Below are 22,385 nucleotides of genomic sequence, written 5' to 3' on the forward strand. Positions count from 1 at the left end.
GATGGGAATGGCTTAATGGGGATTTGGTGGCTTGATGGATATTGTGTGACTGAGTGGGGGTGGCCAACTGAATGTCACTCACAGCAAGGTGGGGCGGTACCTAGCTGTGAGTGACATTGAGTTGGCTACACCCACTCAGTCACATGACCGATACTGCAGAGACAGGGCAATTTCCTAGGTACCTTCCCCTTCCCCATTGGGCTGACAAAATAAAAGTCAGCCTGCTGAGCCTGCCTGCCGAGCAGCCTGGACTGGAAAACACACGAATGGAGCAGAAGAACGTTTAACAAGCCTGTTTGATAGATATGAATTGCATATTTTAGATTTAAAAAGAAATGTGTTTTGGTTGCATTCAAGATTTAGCCTTTGGGATTAAAAAAAAAGGGAAAATAAATTATTAAAGGGAATCACTGATCCTGAACTGTACTCTGTAATGTTCCTACATCTTTTAGGTGAAAGGTGAAAAAGCTGTTTTACAAATTGTAGCCATAACTTTCATATGAATGATATGCTCTTTGATTAAAAGGAAGCCAAGCAGACACGGAAATTCCTAGTGTAAATAATCTCAGACCTCTACTTGATGTAATGAGTAATATGCATCCTCATTAAGGGGAAAATTGGGCAGATGAGTAATTAGCCTATTGTTTATGTCTCGTTTTAATATTTCAGTCCTGTTTAAAATGGCAACTTTCAGAATATACCTGTAGTTACTTACTAATGTGTTATTAACTATGCAATCCTGTATTCAAATACCAACTACCATACAATATATAGTTCTTCATATGAGTTCCATTTATTTTAAATGCAGAAAGTTTAAGAAAAACAGCATTTGGAAAATTGTAAATGAAACACTGAAGACCAAAAAACAATTTTTTTCCTTAGCACTCTGATCCTTTCTTTTTTCTAGGACACAACATGGCAGGCAAATCAAGAGTGAGTTGTGATCTCAGTCAAAATGTTTGCCCTAAAAATCAAATTAAAATCTGGTGAGAGGCTAAACCAGGCAAAGATGAATTGTAAATTCAGATAGTCCTCGACTTACAACAGTTCATTTAGTGACCAAAATTACAACACTGCTGAAAAAAAAAGGACTTAACACCATTGTAGCATTCCTGTAATCATGTGATCAAAATTCAGACAATTGGTAATTGGTTCATACTTATGACGGTTGCAGTATCCCAGTGTCATGTGATCCACTTTTGCGACCTCCTGATTAGCAAAGTTAATGGGGAAACTAGATTCACTTAACAACCATGTTACTGAATTAACAACTGCAGTGGTTCACTTAACAATAGGTTGTAAAATGGGGCAAAACTCAATAAATGTTTCACTTAGCAACACAAATATACTATTTTTGTATGATGTTTGTGAAGCTTCGTAGTAATCTGAATGCATTAAATACTTTGTGATTTTAGACAATGTCATTGACAAGAAATGGGAATGTTGTCTTCTACGGTTGTTTCCTGACATTGAGATTTGAAAAAATAATACTCACATTTCCCTACAGTCAAATCTGTTAACAATAGAAATATTGTCCAACCTTTGTATGCTCCTTTCCCTTTGAACCAATACTTTGCTTATTTAAAAAAAGTTTCCTTTTCCATCCTTGGAGGCTCTTTAAGGATTTTTTTAAAGTTCACTTGGAAGTTAAAAAATATGACTTCAGTAACCGAGTTGTCGAAGCGTGGAACTCATTACCGGACTCCATAGTGTCATCCCCAAACCCCCAACTCTTTACCCTTAGATTATCTACGGTTGACCTATCCAGATTCCTAAGAGGTCAGTAAGGGGCAAGTACAAGTGCACTAGAGTGCCTTCCATCCCCGTATTTTACTATGTGTATATAGATATATACCCACTAAAACCCTCATTGTGTATTGGACAAAATAAATAAATGAAATAAATAAGTTCACTTCTGACCAAACTGAAGACAACAAACTGGCCCTCTTCCCACAGCACAGGAAACTAAAACGTACGAAGAGTGGTTGCAGGAACTAAGCATGGCCACTCTGGTGAAGAGAAAGACAGCAGTGACATGATAGCAGTGTACCAATATTTGAGGGGCTGCCACAAAGGAGGAGGTCAGGTTGTTTTCCAAAGCACCAGATGGCCAGACAAGGAATAATAGATGGAAGCTGACCAAGGAGAAATCCAACCTGGAAATAAGGATAAATCTCCTGACAGGGAGCGCGATCAACCAGTGGGACAGCTTTCCTTCGGACGTTGTGGGAACTTCCTCACAGGAGGGCTTTCAAGAGAAGATTGGATGGTCATTTGTCTGAAATGGTGTAGGAATACTGCTTGAGAAAGGATTGGACTAGATGACCTACAAGGTCCCTTCCAACTCTAATAATAAATAAAATAAAATATAATTAACAATAATTAATAAAGTATAATAAAATATAACAATAAATAAAATAAGTGCACCTGCTTGCCTTCCATCCTGTCCTAATGTTTCTCTCTTACTAGTATCATGTAGATCAGTGTTTCTCAAGCTTGGCCACTGGAAGATGTGTGGACTTCAACTCCCAGAATTCTGGTCTTCCTCCAACGCTTCTCTAGAGTTCCCCGGAGCTCCTCAGTAGACCAAGGAGACCTCCAGGATCTGTTGCCAGAGAGAAGTCGCAAAGGCGCAATTCAGTCTAGAGCCTCTGTTGCAGCTGTATTCCAGGCTGTAGCAAGTGACTCCGCCGAACTGTGGACAAGTGAATCCAGCAAAACCCCAAGCGCCTTTTGAAAACCTAGTTGACAAAATAAATAAATAATAATAATTTATTAGATTTGTATGCCGCCCCTCTCTGTAGACTTGTAAATAAAATATTTTTTTAAAAAAAGTAATATAAAACCACTTCCCAATCTCTGATTAATTGCACCAACTCAGCCTAGTGCTGCCTGCTTGGGCCAATGGTGACAAGAGTCACAGGGCTAGTGATGCAATGCAGCATTGGCAGTACTGTCTGATGCAAAAAATCCATACAGCAGGGGGAAGAATGTCCTACATTAAGTGATTTGTCGGTCTATCTCTCACTCTGTGTCTGTTCGTATCAGTTATGATGACACCTGATGACTATTTGGACTAGTCCTTGCAGCTTTCTTGGCCAGATTTTTGGAGGTGGTTTGCTATTGTCTCTTGCTAAGGCTGAGAGCCTCGCTCAAAGTCACCCAGCTGGTTTCATGTTGAAAGCAAGACTAGTATTCAGGGTCTTTTGCTTTCTAACCTAGTGGGTTAACCACCACACCAGACTGGCTGGCTTCTTTAAGTGAATAGGAATCCCGTATTTTAACAAAAGGAAAATTAGTAATTGAATGCAATTGTGTGCTGTCAGAACCATATGGGCGTTTGATGTGGTTAGTGTTTGACTGGGATAAGTGGGTTTGGGGAACCGTGCCAATGTTCCATCAATTCTACCTCAGCATACTTATCTCCAGAAAAGCATTTCTGCCACTTTCAAACATGGGATGTTCTTTCACTGGGAACTTCAACCAAGTTTTAATGAGGGAGACCGAGACAATTTTTCCCCATGGGAGGAATTCTTTCTTACGCTATCTATACCCTTGCATAGTGTTCCGTTTTAGCCATTGAAATCTATCTAAAACAGATGCTAGAACAACAGCATCTGCATTCCCCTGGATCCCGTCGTTTGGCGGGACTCAGGGGAAAAGCCTTCTCTGTGGCGGCCCCGGCCCTCTGGAACCAACTCCCACCAGAGATTAGAATAGCCCCCACCCTTCTTGCCTTTCGCAAGCTTCTTAAAACCCACCTCTGTCGTCAGGCACGGGGGAATTAAGATATTCTTTTCCCCTAGGCTTCCACAATTTATGTATGGTACGTTTGTATGTATGATTGGTTTTAAAATAAGGGTTTTTAGCTTCTTTAGTATTGGATGGTCGCATGTTGCTTTTACCACTGTTGTTAGCCGCCCCGAGTCTACGGAGAGGGGCGGCATACAATCCAATAAAATGAAATGAATGAAAATGAATTAGAACATCAAATATTGTATTCTTCCTTCCTCAGGAATTTATCTTCTTCCCTGACATTCCTGGAGCAGCTACATCCTGATATTTGTATTTGGGTTGCTTACATTTTCTCTTTTCTTCACTGTTTCCTTCTGCATGGCCCCAAACACCTTCTGTAATGGAGGTTTAGGCCCCAAGCTATACAGGTAGTCTGAAAGGCATCTCCATATCATACATCAACTTGCTAGCATGATAGCAATACCCCCTGATTTGACCAAGTTTATTACCAGACCACATGGTTACAAAGCTCAAGGACTGTTCCTTATTTTTTTCAGTTGTTCTTTACTCACAATTCCCACAAAGTAAACTGACAGAAGTTGCAGAGGTTACAGTTTTTGACAAATCTGTAGCTAACTATAATAAAATATGTGGAATTTAGAGGAAAGATAGTTATTTTTGTTAGTATATAATTCACTTGGAATTTAGGCTGCTATTCATATTCTTTGCTTTGGTGCTCCAAAGTGAAGGATTTGGATTTTTGATTTCTGTATTGAAAGTTAACAATACAGCCTCATACAGCTATTAACCAACACCCAGATAAACAAAAGGGGGCAATCTTTTCTGTGAAGCAAAAATTAGACGATAGAAAACAAAACACCTAACAGTAGAACCAACCTAATCATATACTGAGTTTTGCTAATCAACAGACCTCCAAGTTCATAATATTGAATATGTTACCAAGGTAGGCAGTGAAACATCTGCAAAAATAAAAGCAGTCAGAACTCTCAGAACTTCATTCAAATCTTGAACTAAATATATTCTCCAAAAAGTATCTGAACTTTTGTGTTATATTTAAAAAGGTAATGATACCTTTGGTTGAGCTCAGCTCCAAATGACTTCATCCATATACTTTTCTTGGTGACATTTTAAAAAGTTGTTTGCTTATCTTCTTCAGAGAAGTTTTTTACAACTTCCAGTTTAATCAACAGCTGTTAGAATCCCCAGTTTCATCCAAGTAACAAATAGGTAGTATACAAATAGATAGTATAGTAACAAACTAGTAAATTACAATTTAATCTGATGTGGTGTGCAAATTTGGTCAATATATCAGTATCAATGGCTGAGTTGATCTTATGTAGAATTAATTCCACTGCTGATCATTAGTTTCTAGGGTTTTTTAATTGATTATGGATAGTTTTTACAGGTGTGTATATTAACTTGTCTTTATTGGATTGTTTCTACATGTTTTGAGCTACCCAGAGTTGCTTAGATAAAATGGGTGACCATACAATTAGAATAACAGATCAATAGTATTTATTTTATTTATTTATTTTATTATTTGGATTTGTATGCCGCCCCTCTCCGAAGACTCGGGGCGGCTCACAACAAGTGAAAAACAATCCAATACAATCCAATTAATTAAAATATTATGAGTTTAAGAAAATCCCCTATACTAACATACACACATACAGGCATACCATATATAACTTCAACGTGCCCAGGGGAGATGTTTAGTTTCCCCATGCCTGACGGCAAAGGTGGGTTTTGAGGAGTTTACGGAAGGCAGGAAGAGTAGGGGCAGTTCTGATCTCCGGGGGGAGTTGGTTCCAGAGGGCCGGTGCCGCCACAGAGAAGGCTCTCCCCCTGGGGCCCGCCAACCGGCATTGTTTAGTTGACGGGACCCGGAGGAGGCCCACTCTGTGGGACCGAATCGGTCGCTGGGATTCGTGCGGCAGAAGGCGGTCTCGGAGATATTCTGGTCCAGTGCCATGAAGGGCTTTAAAGGTCATAACCAACACTTTGAATTGTGACCGGAAACTGATCGGCAGCCAATGCAGACTGCGGAGTGATGGTGAAACATGGGCATACCTGGGTAAGCCCATGACTGCTCTCGCAGCTGCATTCTGCACGATCTGAAGTTTCCGAACACTTTTCAAAGGTAGCCCCATGTAGAGAGCATTACAGTAGTCGAACCTCGAGGTGATGAGGGCATGAGTGACTGTGAGCAATGAGTCCCGGTCCAGATAGGGCCGCAACTGGTGCACCAGGCGAACCTGGGCAAACGCCCCCCTCGCCACAGCTGAAAGGTGGTTCTCTAATGTGAGCTGTGGATCGAGGAGGATGCCCAAGTTGTGGACCCTCTCTGAGGGGGTCAATGATTCCCCCCCCAGGGTGATGGACGGACAGATGGGATTGTCCTTGGGAGGCAAAACCCACAGCCACTCCGTCTTATCCGGGTTGAGCTTGAGTCTGTTGACACCCATCCAGGCCCCAACAGCCTCCAGGCACCGGCACATCACTTCCACCGCTTCGTTGACTGGGCATGGGGTGGAGATGTAAAGCTGGGTATCATCGGCATATTGATGATACCTCACCCCATGTCCTTGGATGATCTCACCCAGCGGTTTCATGTAGATGTTAAATAGCAAGGGGGAGAGGACCGACCCCTGAGGCACCCCACAAGGGAGAGACCTCGGAGTCGACCTCTGACCCCCCACTAACACCGACTGCGACCGGCCAGAGAGGTAGGAGGAGAACCACTGAAGCACAGTGCCTCCCACCCCCAACCCCTCCAACCGGTGCAGAAGGATACCATGGTCGATGGTATCGAAAGCCGCTGAGAGATCGAGGAGTACCAGGACAGAGGATAAACCCCTGTCCCGGGCCCGCCAGAGATCATCCATCAACGCGACCAAAGCGGTTTCCGTGCTGTAGCCGGGCCTGAAGCCCGACTGCTGGGGACCTAGATAATCGGCTTCTTCCAAGGACCGCTGGAGCTGGAGTGCCACCACCTTCTCGACAACCTTCCCCATGAAGGGAAGGTTGGAGACTGGACGGTAGTTGTTGAGTACTGCTGGGTCCAGGGAAGGCTTCTTGAGGAGGGGGCGCACAAGCGCTTCTTTATAGAGTGATGGAAAAACTCCCCTCCCCAAGGAAGCGTTGGTAATCTCCTGGGCCCAGCTCCGTGTCACCTCCCTGCTGGCCGAGACCAACCAGGAGGGACACGGATCCAGTAAACAGGTGGCGGAACTCACAGCTCCAATGGCCTTGTCCACTTCATCAGGTGTCACCAGATCAAACTCTTCCCAGACAGGTGGACAAGTACGTGCCCCAGTCACCTCGACTGACTCGTTGTCAGTCGACTCTGTTTTACAATTGGAGTCGAGGTCGGCCCGGATCTGAGCGACTTTATCAGCGAAAAACGTGTTAAACTCCTCGGCGCTACTCTGCAAGGGCTCCCCAACTCCCCCCTGGTTAAGAAGGGAGCGGGTCACCCTAAACAGAGCGGTCGGGCGGGATTCCGCTGATGCAATCAAGGCGGCATGGTACGCGCATCTTGCCGCCTTGAGCGCCACTTATGTTCTTCAAAGTCTAACAGTATGGGAATTACCCTTCATCGTATAGCAATAGCATTTATTACCGCTTCACAGTGCTTTTATAGCTCTCTCTCTAAGCAGTTTAGAGTCAGCATATTGCCCCCAACAATCTGGATCCTCATTTTACCCACCTCGGAAGGATGGAAGGCTGAGTCAACCTTGAGCCTGGTGAGATTCGATCTGCCCAATTGCCGGCAGTCAGCAGAAGTAGCTTACAGTACTGTATTCTAACCACTCCGCCACTGTGGCTCACATCCCCACAACTGTCCTATAACCAAACTCAGTTAAGATAGAATAATTAATCTGGAGACACCCCGGGAATCCCTTGGCTAGGACTATCAGATTTGGGCTGCAAACTCTAGATAGTGCTAATGGCAAGACAGAAAAGAGATTTTTTTTGCTACCATTTAGTGATCACTAGATCTTGGGAGCCGTGTTCTGATAGGCTTATTAAGAATAAGTGTGAATGTGAACTCTGTCTTTCTAGTCCTAGCCCACCACTCTCTCTCTCTCTCACACACACACCCAGCACAAAGTGAGAAAGGTTTAATTAAATAAATGTAATCACAGTTAAGTATATTATGACATAGTGAGTTAGGAACTCAGTCAACTGTCAATTATTCAATGTTGCTTGCTATGATATGGGACCAGTTACCAAGTTCAAGAGTTTTAGGTATTGGCGTATAGGTCTTTGTGTTCCTGAATTTTTTATTTATTTATATATGTGTTGTTTTGTTTTTTGCTGAATTTGAAAATTAAGGGAGACTAGGATAGATCTATTTCAGCCTTATTTTGGCCCCATCAGCTAACCATACCCTCACTGGGACTTGAACCTGCAACCTTTGCCTTGTAAGGCAGAGAATTAACCTCTAAGGTACAGTATCCAATCCCTTCAGCTCTGCACCAGGGAAGGGTTACATATTTTTGTGTCGAATCACCCTGGTGTATTGAAGGAACAGCTCCTTTTTTTTTTTTTTTGCCTCTCGGCCCAACTTAAGGCCATTTATCCAACAACTCACTGTGTGTCTGTGTGTGTGTGTGTGTGTGTGTGTGAGACATGTTTTTTTGCTGAATTTGAAAATTAAGGGATTAATATTAATAATTAAATTAATTATATATATAATTATTGTTGAATTTAATAAGGATTGTTTTATGACTTTTTCTTTCTTTCTTGCAGGTGATAACAAGTTCTGATAAATCGTACCAAGCAAATATAGAGATAGTAAAATGGCAGAATAAAAAAAATATGTCTGCTGAGCCAACAGACTGCAGAACATGGGGATTCTTCCAGAAGAGGTGATGGATAATAGCACTCAGAACTGCACCATTGATCATAGCATACATCAGATGTTGTCACCTGTGATATATATACTTGTCTTTGTAGTAGGACTCCCAGCCAATTGTCTCTCGTTGTACTATGCTTACTTGCAAGTTAAGGTCAAGAATGAACTAGGAATATACCTTTGCAACCTAACAGTAGCTGATCTGCTTTACATTTTCTCTCTACCTTTTTGGCTCCAGTATGTTTTGCAGCACGACAACTGGACTTACAATGAACTCTTGTGCAAAATTTGTGGCATCCTTCTTTATGAAAACATTTATATCAGTGTGGGTTTTCTCTGCTGTATCTCCATTGACCGTTACCTTGCGCTGGTGTATCCTTTTCGTTTCCAACAGTGTCGTACAATGAAGGCTGCTGTGGTGGTGAGCACTGTCATCTGGACTAAAGAAATTGTGACTTGTTGGCTATTTTTTAAACATGCAGAAGTGAGTAAAGACTCAGAGAGCCACGCAGTGTGCTTTGAGCATTATCCCATTAAAATCTGGGAACATAACATAAACTTTTACCGTTTCGCAGCTGGTTTCCTATTTCCATTTTGCCTCCTTATTTTCTCCTACTGTGGAATTCTACGTGTGGTCCGGAAGAGTCACGGCACTCAGAAAAAGAGGAAAATTCAAATTAAACGCCTAGTTTCAAGCACAATCTTAATTTTTTTAATTTGCTTTGGACCGTATCATGTTCTTTTGTTAATTCGCAGTCTGTTTGAGAAGAGCTGTGAATTTGCTGCCAGAATTTTTAACTTCTATCATATTTCTCTTTTATTAACCACTTTTAATTGTGTTGCAGATCCCATACTATATTGCTTTTCAAGTGAAAATACCTACCAGGATTTTGTCAAAATAGGAGGATCTTGTTTAAAATGCCTAAAATGTGTTCCAATAGAAAATAAGGAATCCTATCCATTAAATAATCCAGCAACCAGGAAAAAAGACAGTGAACAAGCTGATCTGAACACAGGATTGGTTAAATGAACTCTTTGTAATTCATAAAATATGAACTCTTTCTTGCCCAAATAGTGATGTAAACTCTCCATGCATGGATTTACTCACTTCACTTTACATCTAAATGTAGATATGAGAATCCTTATAGCCTGTAAAATGGTTCATAATTTAAAAATACAATAAAATCTGCTATACTGGCATTCTTCCCATGTGGGGAATTATTATTATTATTATTATTTATTCGATTTGTATGCCGCCCCTCTCCGAAGACTCGGGGCGGCTCACAACATGTAACAACAAATCATAAATAATCCAACAGTTTTTAAAATGTTTAAAGATTTAAAAGACCCCATATACTAACAGACATACACACACGCATACCATATATAAATTAAACATGCCCAGGGGGAGATGTTTCAATTCCCCCATGCCTGACGACAAAGGTGGGTTTTAAGGAGTTTACGGAAGGCAGGAAGAGTAGGGGCAATCCTAATCTCCGGGGGGAGTTGGTTCCATAGGGCCGGTGCCGCCACAGAGAAGGCTCTTCCCCTGGGGCCCGCCAACCGACATTGTTTAGTTGACGGGACCCGGAGAAGGCCCACTCTGTGGGACCTAATCGGTCGCTGGGATTCGTGCGGCAGTAGGCGGTCTCGGAGATATTCTGGTCCAGTGCCATGAAGGGCTTTAAAGGTCATAACCAACACTTTGAATTGTGACCGGAAATTGATCGGCAGCCAATGCAGACTGCGGAGTGATGGAGAAACATGGGCATACTATAAGCCCATGACTGCTCTCGCAGCTGCATTCTGCACGATCTGAAGTTTCCGAACACTTTTCAAAGGTAGCCCCATGTAGAGAATTCCTTTCTTCCTTTAAAAGAATCAGCTTCATTCAATTCAGAACTTCACCCCAATGTATTGGCTATGCAAACTTTGAAGTTTTCAAGCTATTTAGACACATACTCTTTGGATAAAAATACTATTCTAGATTTTAATAGTGTATTCTTGGAAAATAGATGCCAAATATATATTTTTATAATCATGTATTATTATTATTATTATTATTATTATTATTATTATTATTATTATTATTATTTATTGGATTTGTATGCCGCCCCTCTCTGTAGACTCGGGGCGGCTAACAATAGTAAAAACAACATGCGACAATCCAATACTAAAGCAGCTAAAAACCCTTATTTTAAAACCAATCATACATACAAACATACCATACATAACTTGTAGAAGCTAGGGGGAAGGAATATCTCAGTTCCCCCATGCCTGACGACAGAGGTGGGTTTTAAGAAGCTTACGAAAGGCAAGAAGGGTGGGGGCTATTCTAATCTCTGGGGGGAGTTGGTTCCAGAGGGCCGGGGCTGCCACAGATAAGGCTCTTCCCCTGGGTCCCGCCAAACGGCATTGTTTAGTTGACGGGACCCGGAGAAGGCCCACTCTGTGGGATCTAATTGGTCGCTGGGATTCGTGCGGCAGAAGGCGGTCCCAGAGATAACCTGGCCCGGTGCCATGAAGGGCTTTATAGGTCATAACCAACACTTTGAATTGTGACTGGAAACTGATCGGCAACCAATGCAGACTGCGGAGTGTTGGTGTGACATGGGCATATTTAGGAAAGCCCATGATTGCTCTTGCAGCTGCATTCTGCACGATCTGAAGTTTCCGAACACTTTTCAAAGGTAGCCCCATGTAGAGAGCATTACAGTAGCCGAGCCTCAAGGTGATGAGGGCATGAGTGACTGTGAGCAGTGACTCCCGATCCAAATAGGGCCGCAACTGGTGCACTAGGCGAACCTGGGCAAACGCCCCCCTCGCCACAGCTGAAAGATGTTTCTCTAATGTGAGCTGTGGATCAAGGAGGATGCCCAAGTTGCGGACCCTCTCTGAGGGGGTTAGTAATTCCCCCCCCCCCCCAGGGTAATAGATGGACAGATGGAATTGTCCTTGGGAGGCAAAACCCACAGCCACTCCGTCTTATCAGGGTTGAGTTTGAGTCTGTTGACACCCATCCAGACCTCAACAGCCTCCAGACACCGGCACATCACTTCCACTGCTTCACTGACTGGACAAGGGGTGGAGATGTAAAGCTGGGTATCATCTGCATATTGATGATACCTCACCCCATGCCCTTGGATGATCTCACCCAGTCTAGCAACCAGTGTGTGTCACACTGTCTGAATTTTTTCAGATTCCTTTTACTATATGAAATAAATATTTACATGGTTCTAAGCAAATGGTAGTGTTTTCAAAAAATAAGCACACCAAATTTTATCCCAGTATCTTGTGAGAACGCAACGCAGCTAATGTGGTTAGTTTATACTTAGGAGTGTTGTGCAAACCCACAGAACTGGGTTAATTTTTAATAATCCACAACTAGATCAATTACTATTAGTAGATTAATGTAAACATAAGACAGTTTATTTAGTTTCAGCTCAGTCTATTGTATAGATTTATTCCTGGCCAATATTGGAAATCAGTCAACTGAAGCTTATTTAAAAACTACCTTAAACAAACAATGCCATTGCAAGATATGTGTGAATGGGGAAATTAAATGCCTGTCTTTAGGGGCATTTAAGAAAAAATAATATTTATTTACATTTAGAACTATTTCTTCATTATACTATTAATGCAGAATAAATAGGAAAAGTTAGTTTTGTAACATTTGTACATACTCTTTGGATTGTGTGTAAGGAATTAATTTGAGAACTGCCAAACAAGCTTTAGCAGTAATCTTATGTTTGTAAACATTTGAATTAGAAATTTACAGTTGTTAATTCAAACACTTCAGTCATGTTTAGATCAGAATTATTGTGGATTTCTCAAACAAAAGCAATGAATACAGTGATCCCCCGATTATCGCGAGGGTTCCGTTCCAAGACCCCTCGCGATAATTGATTTTTCGGGATGTAGTGGTGCGGAAGTAAAAACACCATCTGTGCATGCGCGCCCCTTTTTCCATGGCCCCACATGCGCAGATGGTGGAGTTTGCGTGTGGGCGGCGGGGAAGACCCAGGGAAGGTTCCTTCGGCCGCCCAACAGCTGATCTGCTCCGCAGTGCGGCAGCAGCGAGGAGCCGAAGATGGGGTTTCCCCGTTGCCCAGGCAACAGGGAAACCCCATCTTCGGCTCCTCGCTGCTGCCGCGCTGCGGAGCAGATCAGCTGTTGGGCGGCCGAAGGAACCTTCCCTGGGTCTTCCCGCCACCCAGGCAAAGGGGAAACCCCAAGATCGCTTGCCGCTTGCCCGTTCACCCACCCGCCCGGCTGCTCGCTTGCCTGTTCACCCGCCCGGCCGGCCGCTCCGCTTGCCTGTTCGCCCGCCCGCCCGCCCGCTCGCCCGTTCACCCGCACGCCCGGCCGCTCGCTTGCCCGTTCGCCCGCCCGCCCGGCCGCTCCGCTTGCCTGTTCACCCGCCCGCCCGGCTGCTCGCTTGCCCGTTCACCCGCCCGCCCGGCCACTCCGCTTGCCCGTTCACACACCCGCCCAGCTGCTCGCTTGCCGCTCGAGAGCAAGAGGGGGAGAGATAGAGAAAGAGAGAGAAGGAAAGAAAGAGATGAGAGAGGGAGGAAGAGAGTGTGAGAGAGGAAGAAGCAAGATAGAGAAAGAGAGAGAGAAAGAAAGATGAGAAAGGGAGTGACGTCATCGGGTGGAAAAATCGCGATATAGCGTTTCGCAAAGATCGAGATCGCGAAACTCGGGGGATCACTGTATTAGGAATTTTAGAATACTGTTTTCCCCAAAATAAGGTGGGGTCTTATTTTCTTTTGACCCCCAAAATATGGCTTTGGCCTTATCGGGGGGTGTTATTATTTTGGAGGTGCATAGGTAGTGAGTGTGGGACTGGATGTCCCATCTCTGCCACCTCCTCTCCTTGTCCTTGGTGCTCGCCAAGCGGCTGGCCCTCTGCCAATGCCTCATGGAATAGGACTCTGCAAGGCTTGCTGTGTCTTTGGATGCACGAACTGCAGGACTGCCATGAGCTTCATCATACTGGCACAGCTGATCTCCTGCCACTTGCGACTGTGCCGGTATGTCGAATTTTTATTTTTATTTATTTATTTATTCATTTGTCCAATACACAGATACATAGGAAGAAAAATAGACATGTGATCATATAAATGAGGGTGAAAGTGAACTTAGAGGAGAGGATATATGAAAGGAAGAGAATATATAAGATAGGTGGAAGAAAGGAGACAATTGGACAGGGGACGAAAGGCACATCAGTGCACTCATGTACGCCCCTTACTGGCCTTTTATGAATCTGGAGAGGTCAATCGTGGAGAGTCTAAGGGAGAAGTGTTGGGGGTTAGGGGTAGACACAATTGAGTCCGGTAATGAGTTCCACGCTTCGATAACTCGATTGTTGAAATCATATTTTTTACAGTCAAGTTTGGTGCGGTTCGTATTAAGTTTAAATCTGTTGCGTGCTCTTGTGTTATTGCGGTTGAAGCTGAAGTAGTCATTGACCGGTAGGACGCTGCAGCATATGATCTTGTGGGCAATACTCAAATCGTGTTTTAGGCGCCGTAGTTCTAGGCTTTCTAGGCCCAGGATTGTTAGTCTATTTTTGTAGGATATTCTGTTTCGAGTGGAGGAGTGAAGGGCTCTTCTGGTGAAATATCTTTGGACATTTTGAAGGGTGTTGATGTATGAGATGTGGTATGGGTTCCAGACAGATGAGTAGTAGTCTAGGATGGGTCTGGCAAATATTTTGTAGGCTCTTATGAGTAGTGTGAGATTGCCTGAGCAGAAGCTGCATAGTTCTGCTATTTGTGCATGCAATGGCAAAAGGAACCTTGCAGAGTGTTGCTCCTTGAAGCAACGGCAGTTGTGTGATGAATCTCAGAGACTCATTTCTGGCAGATAGGATTTGTTGGGCCACAAGATGCGCGTTCTACCTAGGACTTGTAGCTCCATCCTGTTCCTCGGCATTGTGTACAGGGAATCCCATTGGAAAAGAAAGGTTCTCACGAGTTTGAGAAGTTTGATTGAACTTGCAAGAAGTTTTCTTTTACAATGGGCTTCTCTGGAGACAACGGTGAGGAATGCAACAGGGCTACAAATGTCAGGTAGGATATGCATCTTGTGGTGGAACACAATTTGGGGGTAGCAGGTTTGTAGCCCTGTTGTGTTCCTTGGCATTGTGTTCACAGAAGCCTATTGTAAAAGGAAACTTTTCGCAAGTTCGAAACTGTGAAACGTACATTCTACCCAACACTTGTAGCTTCATTGCATTCCTCAGAGAGAGACAGAAAGCAAGCGAGGTAGGTTCACAGCCCACGGGACTGCTTCGCCTCCACTTCGCAGGTACGAGCACATTTCAAAACACCGCTGGAGGCAGAGCCCAGAGGAGCCAAGCCAGTCCTGCGAAGTGGAAGCTAGATTCACTTAATAACCATCTGATTCACTTAACAACTGCGATGATTGGCTTAACTGTGGCAAATATTATAAAACTGGGCAAAACTCACTTAACAACTACCTTGCGTAGCTATGGAAATTCTGGTCCAATTGTGGTCATAAGTCAAGGGCTACCTGTATAAGGGCAGAAAAGATTAAACAACCATTCAACAAGCTTTGCTTGCCACGATGTAAAAAGGATTTTATTTATTTATTTATTGGATTTGTATGCCGCCCCTCTCCATGGACTTGGATGTTCAGACTCTAGAAAGAGTGCAGAGAAAAGCAACAAAAATGATTTGGGGACTGGAGGCTAAAATGTATGAAGAATGGTTGCAGGAACTGGGTATGTCTACTTTAATGAAAAGAAGGACTAGGGGAGACATGATAGCAGTGTTCCAATATCGTCGGTGTTGCCACAAAGAAGTGGGAGTCAAGCTATTCTCCAAAGCATCTGAGGGCAGGAGAAGAAGCAATGGGTGGGAACTAATCAAGTAGAGAAGCAACCTAGAATTAAGGAGAAATTTCCTGACAGTTAGGACAATTAATCAGTGGAACAGCTTGCCTCCAGAAGTTGTGAATGCTCCAACACTGGAAGTTTTTAAAAAGATGTTGGATAACTATTTGTCTGAAGTGGTGTAGGGTTTCCTGCCTAAGCAGTGGGTTGGACTAGAAGCCCTTCAAGGTCCTTTCCAAGTCTGGTTATTGTTGTTATTGTGGCAGTATTTTTGCTGGCAGATTCTTGCTATATAGTGTTTTACGTTTCTATCATGGGCATAACTTGCTGTCCTTTTCTTGGTGTTTGACAGCAAGTTTGACAGTGGAACTAGAAATTAGATTCTATGAGCAGTGACAGAAAGAAGTGAATACATATATTCAGAAAGAAAAGGCAATTAGAATAGAATAACAGAGTTGAAAGGGTGGGAATTGAGTGGGAATATGCTATCTGTCTCCTCACACTGGAAGGAACCAACAGAGTTATATATAGAGAAGGCCACAACTAATTCTTTATCATTCTACAGGACAAGACATGTTCATGGAAGGCAAACTCAGGTTCAAAGTTCAGAATCTCATGCTAAGAAGAATAGTTTGAGAGTGCAACCAATTTCCTACAAAAGTATTCAAGAAAAGCTAGATATTCAAGAAAAGCTAATTTGGATGCTTGCCCTGACAAAGAGTTCAACTCAATAGCCTAAATCCTATTCCTATTATTTTATGGGAGAGAAGAAATTTATTTCAGAACAGTGTCTTTGGAGGCATCCTTGGATTCTCTGAGGTGAAATTCAGAGAAAAATAGAGTTGACTCACTCTCACAATCAAATTTAATGGCTAATGTCTGAATTACAGTTTTAACAGGGGATTTGGCAAATGAGGCATAGATGAATCTTTTTTAAATCTAAGAAAATGCATTCTCAATTAATTATTTGTTGATATATTTTAGTCAGATAATTGAAAAAAAAAATCATTCTGAAAAATCTATTAATTTTCCCTTGACATTATTCCAGAAATTTACTGTACAATCACACGTTCTTCTACCCTCATACTATTTGGGTTAATAAATTGTGGCAGGTTATCTGATTGGGGAATGTAGTGGTAATACTGTATATGTTCTGGACTAAATGTGTTTAATACCATATTGTTAGAAATGGAGTATTATTTGAAAGTTTCTTCTCGCAGCTTCTCTATTAAATTTGAATGAATATCAAAAAACGGCAGAGCATCCACTTCCATAGCCAAACTTGCAGTTATTCCACTGCGAACGTGATGCCGCTGTAATATCTTCAGCATGTTTTCTTCCTAAATAGTAAAACAGACAATACAATTTTTATTCTCTTTAAAATTTAGGTTTTTACTTTAATGGGTGAAAGTGCTCAAAGTCAGGAATTTAATATAATATTTAAAGTTTAAGACCACAACAAGAGTATCTCGTTAGGGAAGTTTTTATTTCTTGTTTCTTACTAGACATGTCCACATTAACTACAAAATAGCAATAGTAATAGGACTTAGACTTATATATTTCCCCTTTACAGCACTCTTGTCACTCAAATGTTAAAATGCATTCTTTGCTATCTAATTATAATAATCTAGAAATGTAGGAATGGGATCCATTTGTATTAGATTGATATTAGATTTCCAGTACCTTTCTTAGAATATTATTATACTAGAAGAACTTCCAAGCTAGGTCTCCAACCGTGGCAACTTTAAGCCTGGAGGACCTCAACTCCCAGAATTCCCCAGCCAGCAGGAATTCTAGGAGTTGAAGTTGCCAAGATTGGAGACCCATGGTTTTACTGTTAAAATTTGCATCATGATTTCAGTTTATAAAATAATCTATAATTACCAATGCACTACTTTCATAGTAAAGTGGTACAAAAAAGTAATGAATTGAGGAATAAGATGGAAAATCTATCTGAAGCCAAGATATGGCAGGAGGATGATAAAAAGGATGAAGCAGGGAAGGTAAGTCCAACAGGATCAAAAAGATGGATTAATGATATTGCATTGAAAAATAAAGAGAAAGAAAGCAAATGAAGGAGAAATACCATCTGGAAAAGCAGCCTCATTAATATTATGATTCACAGTCATCTTGGTGACTGAGAAGTTCCAGATCTGTATTCTGTAACATATATTAATCTTAATACATTACATTACATTTCGGCAGCTTCCCACCCATTTGTTTGGATGAATAAATGAATCTGTGCCAAGAGACTAGAGATAGTTGTTGCTTACTGAACATTATGAACAAATAATTTTTTTAAAAAAATTATAAAATTATGACGCTTCTGAAAAAAGAGACTTATGACTAATCTTTAAAGTTCTGGCTTTCACAGCATGTGATTACGAACCTGACATTTGGCAACTGGCTCGCGCTTATAATGTGTCCCGCGATCACATGATCACCATTTGTTGTTACCTTTAATGGGGAAGCTGGCAGGGAAAGTTGCAAGTTGCTTCAGTAAGTTGCTCTCACGTTATAGAAGCCTAGCAAAAGCCACTCCTGGCTCTGCCATGCTTACCAACCTACGAGTTACCTAGGTTTTGCTTAACAACCCATGATCCTTGCTTAATGACAGCAATGGGGCATGTCAAGATTGCCATCACTAAGCGGTGTTATCACTTGATATTGCATTTTATTACTGCATTGCTTAGTAATAGAAATTCAGGCCCTTATTGTTAACCTTATTGTATTTTACAATAAGATTAACAATTGGACTGAATTGTCCATGGACAGTCTATGAAAGACTCTGAAAAACATGCATGAACTCAAAATTGCATTCCACTGCCCCAGTCTAGTAAGTTCTTGTTATAATGGCATTTTTGTTAATGGCCCTGATGAGGGTGAACACTTTCACCTACATTTACTTTACAATTATAAATTTGAGAGATGATCAAAGAGATAGCTAATAGGCTAGATATGACCAAGCCCAGGTTAGTTTAGGAAAGTTTTAAAAAGGAATCATCATGAAAGCTAGATAATTAGGCTATGAAGACTTCAGTTACACACATTTATTTAACCTATAGTCTCACTTTCTTTGCTCTAGAAAACTAATAGGTGAAATCAGGATTCATTAATCATATATGGTATTTAACAAAAGTAACTCAATTTCCATAGCTAGCCGTTAGCAAGCTCTGCGTATTCCTTCCGATCACCCCATATAGAAAAAAAGTTATTATTCCATGAAAAACCTCTTCCAAAATGATACCTTAGTCACAGAAGGTAATGCTGATGCCCAGTTCTTATACTTTGAAAACCTGGGATATCCAACAGCTTTCCTCAGATAGCGGTCATGTATTTCACATGTATTGAGAATATATAGTCCACAAGCAACTGCATAGCCTCCCCAATTGGCGACACCTGCCACAGAAAAGTGCCATTAAATAAAATGTTTTACCTAAAACAATTGAATGGTATTTAATAATGCAAAGCACAGGCCTATAGAGTAATCCCTCGCTACTTAGCGGTTCATCTTTCGCAAATTCACTACTTCACGGGTTTTTTCAAAGGGAAAAGAACGCCGGGGCAGGGACGGTTTGTGTGTGTGTGTTTGTGTGTGTGAGAAACTGCAGCGGCGACTTCCTTCAGCCCGTGCGGTAGCTGAGAGAAGCCGGTCTCTCTCAGGGGTCAGCAGCGGTTGGTTGTTAACAATACAGACAGGGTTTTAAAAGTCCAAATACTTGTTAAATACATATAAAAATATCTTGCCTCTACTTTGTGGAAAAAAAATTTTCGCGGGTGGTCTTGGAACGTATTCCCCACGAAAAACGAGGGATCACGGCAATAGAAATTTAGCACCATAATATTTGGGCTATAGGAGGAAATGCAGTTTCCCCCATTATTTCTAGGATCAACAGAATCCTGTTGTGCTTTGGTTTATTTGTTCAGAGAGTCATATGTTGATCTATGCCTTTTATAGCAATAGTAAAATTTGTTCCTGACTCTATAAAACCTGGTTTAGATTATTTTCAGAACCATACTTAGCACCTATTAGAGATGGCCTATACCCGTGATGTCGAACCTATGGCATGCGCGTCACAGGTGGCACATGGAGCCATATCAGACGGCGTGCAAGGCATTGTTCTATGCCTAAAATAAATGGATTCTGGTTTGTCCATTGTGCTGTTTTTTTGCACTCTGGAGCCTTCAGGGAAGCTTCCTGAAGCCCCGCAGTGCAAAAACAGCCCAACAGGCAAACTGGAAGTTTGGAAAATAGACTTCTGCTTTGCCTGTTGTACTGTTTTGCACTGTGGGGCTTCAGGAAGCTTCCCTGAAGGCTCCAGAGTGCAAAAAACAGCACAATGGACAAAGCGAAAGTCCATTTTCCAAACTTCTGGTTTGACAATTTTTTCATTGTTCCAGGCTTAAGTGAGGCCTGTGCGCATGCACAGGGATGGGGGTTGTACTTATATATAACAGACCCTGCTAGCCTTTCAGATGATCTTGAAGACCAGGCTATGTGCCAATACTTGGGGTCCCAAGTGATTCCTGGCTAAGTTGACAACAATGGCTTATAACAGTGGTCTCCAACCTTGGCAACTTTAAGACTTGTGGACTTCAACTCCCAAAATTCCTCAGACAGCAAAAGCTGTCTGAGGAATTCTGGGAGTTGAAGTCCACAAGCAAAAGCTGTCTGAGGAATTCTGGTAGTTGAAGTCCACAAGCAAAAGCTGTCTGAAGAATTCTGGGAGTTGAAGTCCACAAGTGTTAAAGTTGCCAAGGTTGGAGACCACTAGCTTATAATATCTCTTAGCTGCCATTACTATTTAATTCTCTTTTGTAGTAGGTTGTTTACTCACTGCTCTGAGTCACTGGTTTGAGATAGGCAGCTACACAAATTAATAAATTAATAAATAGTAGCACAGAAGTATGTGGAATAGACACTTTTATGTTGTAGCCCTTGAAGTTTGAAATATTTTGCAGAGAATTGGGGAAACAGACCAGCCTCAACCCTGCCAATCTTTTGTAAGGATTTAAAAATGTAGTTCTGTTCCTAGGATGGAAGAAAGGCTGTTAGTTTGAGCCCTTGAGTTGCTACTTTAATTTTAGTTTGATATCTATGGAGATTCTCAATCATTCAGGTCATGGTTGTCCCAAAGATGCTTTTTCAAAAGAAAATTGGCTTTTTTGGTTTTTCTTTGAAGATGTTTCACTTCTCATCCAAGATGTTTCTTCAGCTTGAAATGAAATGTCTTCATAGAAAAACAAGAAAGTCCAGCTGCGTCTTGAAAAAGCATCTTTGGGATAATTTTAGTTTGTTTTATTTCCCTTACCTTGGCTGCCAGTTATATATTCTATTTTGTTATTCTGTTTTTAACTGCTGTTAGCTATCCAAAGCCACCCTGATAGCATAGCAGGTATCAAAGATGGCAAACAGCTTATTTAGTGATTTAGTTATCTAGGTCAGTGTTTCCCAACCTTGGCAACTTGAAGATATTTGGACTTCAACTCCCAGAATTCCCCAGCCAGCAAGTTGCCAAGGTTGGGAAATACTGATCTAGGTGATGACTGAATACAATAATTAGAAAAAGTAATGCAGCTTTTGTTTTAGTTTCTTCTTATGATTTTGCACATGTACATATTTTGGCTTGTTCAAATCTTACCTGCAACAACTGCAAAATCAGCTTCCACATCACAAGCTATGACATCTCCATTTTTAATGTGCTTCTTTGTGGCTTCTTTTACTTTTCCCATTCCTAATTCATTTCCTCCATCTCCAATACCTAAATTAAAATGGAAAAATTTGCACTGGAATATTACCATTACAGATATGGATTTTGATATCAATAATACTCATAGAAAATCAGATGAAAAATTAAAAAACAGTGTACTAATTGTTAATAACCTTTTATTTATAAAATTGTCACAAGCCTGCTGTGAATACTTCCCAAAAACTGCACTCTGGGTAATCTCTGAAATAACCCAGATTTAATTATTGTGCAAATAATGACAAAATAATTAAAATCATAACGGAAAAGTATAGCGTCTGAGCGACAGTCCCTTTGGGACTGGGCGGCATAGAAGTATAAGTAAGTAAGTAAGTAAGTAAGTAAGTAAGTAAGTAAGTAAGTAAGTAAGTAAATAAATAAATAAATAAATAAATAAATATTCCCTTCTTTTTTATTAAAAGAAATTAATAATAAAACAAAACCAAAATCTATTACTACTATTACTATCTTCTCAACTTTTTCCACCCCTGTCTCCTCCCCCCTTGTGTGTGTGTGTGTGTATGTGAACTCGAACCATTTCCAATAACAGGTGAGCTATTGGAAATGGTTCAAGAGTTCACACACACACACACACACACAAACGGCTGGGTTTTTTTTCTCTGTTATTATTTGGGTGCTTTTTACCATATGCTTTAAATCAAGAGTCATTTCTCTCTCTTTCTTTCTCCCCCTCTTGCTCTCTCTCTCTCTCTCTCTCTCATTTTCTTTCTCTTTCTATTGCTTTCTTTCTCTCTCACTCTTTCTATCTCTCTTTCTTTCTTTCTCTTCTCTCTCTTGCTATCTCTCTCCCCCCCCTTTCTCTCTCTCTCTCTTTCTCACTTACTTTCTCTCTCCCTCTCTCTCTGTCAGCGAGGGGGCTGCGAGAGCGCTTTCTCCGAGCGCTTCGGGAACACCTGCCCTGCCTCTAGTGCAGCCCCTTGCTGAAAGTCCAGGACGAAAGCGCTCCCAGCAAAGGGGCTGCGAGAGGGGCAGGGCGGGCATTCCCGAAGCGCACAGAGAAAGCCCTCTCTCTCAGCCCCCTGGCTGGGAGCGCTTTCGTCCCGAGGAGAAGCCGCAGCCGCCACCGCCACGGTAGAAGTCGCTCCCCAAGGCAGGAGGTGGCGGAGGAGGAGAGGGGGCGGATCGGGTGGGCGGGGGG

The 22,385-nt window shown here is 41.9% G+C and overlaps 2 protein-coding genes across 7 annotated transcripts in view; one reads left to right on the forward strand and one right to left on the reverse strand.

The window, feature by feature from the left end:
* The window catches only part of GPR68 (G protein-coupled receptor 68), a 28,819-nt gene extending 19,002 nt beyond the window's left edge, over positions 1-9,817 (forward strand). Inside the window, exon 2 of the mRNA XM_070753329.1 lies at positions 8,512-9,817. Coding sequence (XP_070609430.1) covers positions 8,610-9,647 — 1,038 coding nt within the window. The 5' untranslated portion in view covers positions 8,512-8,609 and the 3' untranslated portion in view covers positions 9,648-9,817. The remainder of the gene's footprint in view (positions 1-8,511) is intronic.
* The window catches only part of DGLUCY (D-glutamate cyclase), a 45,782-nt gene continuing 24,170 nt past the window's right edge, over positions 774-22,385 (reverse strand). For 3 of the 6 annotated variants that reach the window (XM_070753315.1, XM_070753306.1, XM_070753282.1), the window contains exons 11-13: positions 21,122-21,241; positions 18,727-18,878; positions 15,199-16,819 (exon numbers count right to left, since the gene is read on the reverse strand). In XM_070753315.1, coding sequence (XP_070609416.1) covers positions 16,676-16,819; positions 18,727-18,878; positions 21,122-21,241 — 416 coding nt within the window. In that variant the 3' untranslated portion in view covers positions 15,199-16,675. Of the gene's footprint in view, positions 2,347-2,435; positions 2,742-9,182; positions 9,271-15,198; positions 16,820-18,726; positions 18,879-21,121; positions 21,242-22,385 lie in introns of those variants that run through there. The other 3 variants (XR_011559221.1, XR_011559220.1, XM_070753297.1) reach the window with 3 other exon arrangements.

This window comes from Erythrolamprus reginae, chromosome 1 (assembly GCF_031021105.1).
Source record: "Erythrolamprus reginae isolate rEryReg1 chromosome 1, rEryReg1.hap1, whole genome shotgun sequence".
Classification (NCBI taxonomy): domain Eukaryota; kingdom Metazoa; phylum Chordata; class Lepidosauria; order Squamata; family Dipsadidae; genus Erythrolamprus; species Erythrolamprus reginae.